Source organism: Mya arenaria, chromosome 3 (assembly GCF_026914265.1).
Source record: "Mya arenaria isolate MELC-2E11 chromosome 3, ASM2691426v1".
NCBI classification, from domain to species: domain Eukaryota; kingdom Metazoa; phylum Mollusca; class Bivalvia; order Myida; family Myidae; genus Mya; species Mya arenaria.
This window is the reverse complement of record NC_069124.1, coordinates 48,926,263-48,933,179: the sequence shown is the minus strand read 5'-3', so window position 1 is coordinate 48,933,179 and position 6,917 is coordinate 48,926,263. Positions and strand designations below refer to the sequence as shown.

The window sequence follows — 6,917 nt, the reverse complement described above, 5'->3', positions numbered from 1 at the left end:
CTTTTCAATCCTAGGAGAAAATACATACTCAAGTTATCGGCCATAAGACAATACTTCGTATCAAATTTCTACGTCTTTCGACTTTAACTTTAGTACCTGGTACATAGTTTACGTAAATAAACTTCATTTTCAGGATGGGTTCATCACATACTGTACTATTGGGGATCATTATGTGCTTAAAAGGTGAACAAATCATGATGTTTGTGACGAAAACACCTGGATAGCGTAACTGGGCAAACTATCGGCTTACAATTTAGATGCGTAAGTAAATTAGAAGATCTTCAAATTGATGGGAAATTATCTGGGACTGGCACTGGTTCTAACACAATATGGACCATATGGCTAAGATTAAAACACGAAGATATCCGCACAATTCTTACCAATAAGGACATCCACAACACGAAACTCTGAAATATGTTTTAATTCAAATATATGTATAGCAGATTATTATATAGTGTTTTATAAGCACAGCTTCTGTTTAAAGTGAATAATATAAATTGAATACCAAACTAAGTCAAATTATGCTAAAGACAAACCCAATAGTGATCCAAAATGGTTTACCAAAACCTGTGTAGCATCTTGTATAGTATTTGTAGTTTTCAAAATGGTAAAATAAACCAACATCTTACAACTACAACATCTTGTTTTCTTTTTCTCCAAATTGCACAACAAAAACTATTTAAAAATGTCAACCGCGAGCTATGAACAACAAAACATATATCGTTTATATTGATGATATGGTTTCACAAATGAATGAAAATAAATGAATATTTTCAGTTTATTGAAAAGCACTTGTTTCCTCAATGAGTATATATTTTAACAAGACTTTCTGTAGCGATGGTGAACACATACAATCCCTATCACATTATAAACAGATGAATACAGAGAAATATAATCTTAAATAATTACAAAGCATTGAGGTGTCTATTTCTAAAGCAAAAATACCCGTACTAGTATTTATACGAGGGCAGTTTAAACGTCTAAAGGATCAAGAGTCGGTGTCTGTTTATATGTCATACAAATAAATTTTGCAATTGTGACCTAAACAAAGAACAATATATACTTGACGAGAAAAAAATCAACCCAGACTATAGTTGATTATTTACCCATACGCTTGTTCGGCTGTTTTACATTGCATAATTTATAAACAATTTGTTGCTATACTCGCTTAAGTCAAAGTTATGTCACAGACTCTGAAAAGCGACAGTTTAAAATTAACAAAAGAAACAGAATAATATTATGCGTGTGTATTATATATTTGACCTCGTAAACTGCAAGACGCAATATTTCACTCGTGGCTAGGGCACCAGTAATATATTACTTTTGTCGCTCACTTGGTGAAATATATTACCATCTAACATTAAAACTTTCTCTTTATATGATTGAATGAAGTTGCATTGGTATAAACGAAATTAAAAAATGCCTTAAAATGCAATACACTATTTAGTACATGTAATGATAATGCCGTCACAATCTTTGAAAAGTAGATCCCGCAGTTCTCGGTGAAAACTACATAGCATATATGTGTCTAAGCAAATAGTGACACAGAATTAAAAATACGAGTTACATTCATAAATCATAACAATTGCACAAATATTGTACATTAAAAATGGTGTACGTTGCCTTATCTCAACGCTTGCCAATAAAAGAAAGGGAACGACGTATTCCATATTTACAAAATTCAGACATTCACATTAACATAAATACTATAAGATCGTGTAAACGGGGTTTCTTTTTAACAAGCTAAAACAACAAAACATAATACTTGTTAACTGGAACATTCAAACATCCATGAACGCAAGTCTGTAACAAGATCAATTTTGGCAAAACATATCCTGCCTTTTCCTCGTCTAAAAGCCGTGGATATGCAAAATATATATAATTGTCTATCTGTAATGCCTTGGAGAGATACAGAAACGCTGCAACGACTTTTTCACGAATTACAATACATCACTGCTGTAAAAAGACTCCATCTTTGTAGTTTCAGACCTCTGGGTGTATTTTCTTTGATTCTTTGGCTTGCCCAGAATCACATTTAATACTTCTCGCCGGAATCTTTCTCCCGCCAACAAGTAGATGTAAAAGTTCATGAAGAAATGTGTCAATCCAATGTTATAAATGACTGTCCTCGCCCGATAATACCGGAAATGTGCCTGCCACTTGGGGTCATTTGGAATATCCATACTCCCCCCGAGAGGATAATAGTCATTAAGAGCGTAAATAATTGAGACAGGGAGGGTTGTGAAAATAAGAAAAAAGGAGACAGCCAAAAGCATTGTTGTTGTAGCCTTTGTTTTGAACATGAATCGGTTCAGTCGGACTGCGATTTTTCTGGATTTTTGTATTTCCCATATTACAAGAATATTTAATAACATGATTAAGAGGGGAACGAACAAAAACATAATCATTTCCGTACACCAAGTCCATGTTTTCCATAAGTCGTCTGTGTTCAACGTCCGCAGGCAAGCTTTTAAACCTTCATCGTAGCTCCAGAAGTATCCCTGTATTCCACACAATGCCAGACTTCCAAGAGCTATGCAACAGCTGGTGCCCAACGCTCTTTTAACTGTACAGTACAATCTTCTTCTTAGGGGGAACCGTATGGCAATGTACCTTTCAGTAGTGAACGCAAGTGTCAAGAGTGGAGACATATACTGCGCAGCCAGATACACAATGGTGAAGCCCTCGCATATCACTGGAATGTCCAGTACAAATATGTTCCACTCGGTATGAAGACTATAGGGAAGATCTAGCGAAAGGAACAGTAGGTCTGAAATTGCCAGCATCGCTAGGTAAACACCGGAGCTGTGTATCATTGGCTTTCTCACCCAAACGAGAAGCGCCAACAAGTTCCCAGGATACCCAAGAACGTACATCACAATACGCATGTACTTAGTTGAGGCATTGTATCCATTTAGATATTGGTCGTAGATTTTGTTCTCATCTAGTAGGTAATTATAGTCACCTGTCACATTGACGACACTTCCTTCTGTATAGTCCATCTGAAATAATACAAGTCAAGTTCAATATATTAAGCAATGCATAAGTCTTTTAAGTTGTCACTAATTGTTGTATTGGACTGACTTCTCTAAATATTGGACAGACGACCATTTTGTTACGACACGTGACATTGGACAGGGTTAAGGTGACAAGGTTGATGAATCACGTGATTTCAAAGGGGTTCTCACATTGGTCAACACGAGTCACAATAGATTCAAAGTAAGTGACGTTAATTTCAAAATAACTTTTTTTAAGAAAAGATATGAACATATTTCTTTTTCTATAAAATACTACATGCTATTTTCTGCTTCTACAAGTGTAAAACACTTTAGATTTGCTTTTATTTTTATGATGCAATTCTTGGCCAAAATTTCAACTTGATGGTATTTTGTAGAACGATGCAACGCTGAAATAACTTCTGTCTTGAATACGCCAACATATTGTAGACGGCAGTCAAATTAAAGGACAGTGGCAATAAATGATGTTTTAACAGATGATAAACTATATCTGGATATGGTAGTCAGACTTAGATACAAAGTGTTTTGTTTCGTTTATATTGCCTACACAGTGTAATGAACATTAAAAACGAGTAATTAACATTTAGTCATGCTGTTGAGTGCTGTAAAATGTTACACTAGTTTGCACACTCATTTATTATAAAGTTAACGTTGTGTACGTCTCTGGTGAACTTTCTGAAAACCCTCGAGCAACTGAACCATCATAATTATTATTGGAATTTTATTTGTAATAATAGTTACAAACATTTTAGTAAAAAACAGATGGGGCCATTTTGTTTGGATTATTTTCAGTGCACATTCACTGACATTTGAAACAGCCAGATATAATCATACACCGAGAAAGCAAAGGCTGTGCTAAAACTGCTATCTCAGACATACTAAAAGTGAATATATATTTTTCTTGTGTGCCCTAGATATATTGACTTAAAATGAAAATAATTGAGCCTATGTTATTGCCACTGACCGAATCTATAAAATTTGTAAAACCTTATGAATATACGTCAAGAAAAACAAAACAATATATAGCAAAATTCATAATTATACTAAGCAAATAATTAAAGAACTAACATCAACGAAATTGTTAAAATAAAATACATCCCCACGTGCTTAAATTGCAACAAAAAATAATTAAACTCAAAATATCAAATTAGAACCAGCTCGTTAAATACTACGAAACTCGATCTTAATATATAACCTGGCTATTCCTTTTCTCGATAAAACAAGGATATGACAAAACCAAAAATAAATCATAAATTAAACAACCCGTTAGCCGACCTCCACCGTTAATAATGGAATATACTCCTTTTTATTATCACTATGTAATACCAGACTTGAAAATGGCAACTATTTCTTCATTATAACACAACTCAGACTATAGTTCTGCAGTTTAAAAAAAAACCTTCAAATGCACCGGTATAGGAAACCATCCATTTTGCAAATCCATATAATTTTGGCTTAAAGGAAACATAATATTTTTGTAAAAATCGTATCTCGTTATATAATTCTAGAATTTATGAAGCTGTTCAATTACTTAAAATTCTCCCTATTCCGGAAACAAATTTGCATTCCATTAGAGAAATCTTCAACCTAAAAGGAAAGATAAATCAAGAGTCAAATTTTCGTCTAAATACTGGCACAATACACAATACAAAACGATTCGTTGGTTGCTGCCTCATCAATACCTTTTTTTCAAATTCAAAAATGTTTTGTCCTGAGATACGATCGTATTTTGTTTTGAAATGTGCTTGGACATTGTTACATCCTTAGTCCCCCCCTGTCTTATGGCGTTTGTGATTTTGCGAGAAATTTTGTAACATTTGTCTTGTTCTTTGATATATTAACTATTCTCACATTTAATAGGTCTCCTTGAATGTTATCCGGCACCTTTTTACCGAAAAGGAATAACTTGTCTTTCACCAAGGTTGTATTGCATCTTACGTAATTTTTAATCCGGCCTAATGGGTGGTGATATATTTCCCTTTCCAATCGTGATGTTCTTCGGCAGAACGAAATGAAAAGGTATAGTTTCTTATTAATTTTATGCTATCTGACCGACTCGGTAAACGAAATATCCATGAAATTACTTTATCAGTCTGCAGTGAATTAAACTACGGGGAAAAGAAGCACTATCATTTCTTAATGATTTTTCCAGTGTACCAAGAACTTTCATTTTAACGTGTGTCCCTAAAATGTAACGTTTGTTTTCGATTTTGATCTGTTAAATTAAGAATCGGTCATTAATTTTATGCGTTACATTGATGTATAAATTGTCGGGAAAACTACAAATTTGCAAATGCATGAAATATATATAGTTTCCCTATAATTCATGAATCACGGACACCAACGAAAAATGTTAAATTCTTATAGTCACAACTTAATATTAACTGAATTATTACTATATGTTATAACATTGGAATTGATGAAGTGTCTCATTTGATCCCTTTTTCCTTTATTTTCGAGTGATATGTTGCCTTCATTTGTGAATGATTACCGTTGTGCAAAAAAACAATATGGCTGTGCATATGTTCGTTAAGGTGTTCATTAATTGAAAGTAGCCTTATGTACTCTCTATTTGTCTTCAAATCAGTGCATTGAGTGCATGTGTGTGTCCCTTATTGGATAGGATTTGTGATTCGTATATTATCCGATAGAACCAGGAGCTATGTGTATGTTTTAGCTAGTATGAAACATTCAAGAGGAATTTTCTGGACTTCCACGTACACAGACACCATATACGATTATAGGTGCTCCAGGAAATATGCTATTATGTATTATATATAATAGCATAAATTCTGGAGCGCCTTTCATTTCCTGCTTTTTTATTTCGGCAAGTTTTTGAACAATGAGATGCCACGAAAAATTACGCATCAGTGCATAGTACATCACATTTATCATAATAGCCAATATTAACAAAAAATATACACTCAGTTAATAAAAGTATATGCTATATTTAACAATAGCATTACATGAACACAAATTACCGTTTGCTAGTTTGGTATTTTTAAATCTACTTTCGGGTGGAGATAAAGAGCATATTAGCTTAAATAGAAAAGGAAAGCCATTACCTATTTAGAGAATATGGTTGATGTATTCTTGAAATTGTAGAAAATGCGTCTCGAACATTACCAGGTAGAATATAAAATATATAGGAAACGCTATTTACTATGAAAGCTATATAAATAATTCATCAGTTTTACCGGCACAAGAACATTTTTCAAATGCATCACCTGGTCTAAAATGGTAACATTTTTGCATTTTATAACTAAATTTAATATTTTGGTTGACGCATTGCAATTATTATTTAGGATCTTTCGGACAATGGACACTATAACTTAACAGAAATATAGAGTTATTAAGTACTGCTTTTTTAATCCGGGAGGTTGTATTCGACTCGGGTGAATACTTGCAGATTCTGATCCCACGGCAAGCAAGGTGAGTGACACCAAAATCAGCAATACTCCATGAAAGTCAAATACGACATTCCGGATCAAAACGCAGTAATAATTATGTTTTCAAAATTATTGTCACTTTAATGATGCACTGTTTTGTTGGATGATGCATTTTATTATCGCGCAATGATACGTTTATGATGTGACGTCAACAGACGTGGAATACGGTCGTATTGTGCTACCGTATCTTGCTATATGCATTGTGTTTGGATATATGATGAGTTTATTATAAAACACATTATCACTGATAACTTAGGGGACTGTTTAACAGAAATACACCGTGCCATTTTCTTTAAATATATTGTTTTATAAATAATTTAAATATATATGTTTCTTAGAATTTTAACTTGGAATTGTGCGGCCAAAGCTCAGGTCACTATATAAAAAAATGTCAATGAATCATTTATGAACTTTTATTGAAATGCATATCGATTATTACAAATTTTTCTCT

The 6,917-nt window shown here is 33.3% G+C and overlaps 1 protein-coding gene across 1 annotated transcript in view; it reads right to left on the bottom strand.

Moving 5' to 3' along the window:
- Nucleotides 1-413: 413 nt before the first annotated feature.
- The window catches only part of LOC128229050 (C-C chemokine receptor type 5-like), a 32,084-nt gene continuing 25,580 nt past the window's right edge, over nucleotides 414-6,917 (bottom strand). Inside the window, exon 2 of the mRNA XM_052940695.1 lies at nucleotides 414-3,002. Coding sequence (XP_052796655.1) covers nucleotides 1,941-3,002 — 1,062 coding nt within the window. The 3' untranslated portion in view covers nucleotides 414-1,940. The remainder of the gene's footprint in view (nucleotides 3,003-6,917) is intronic.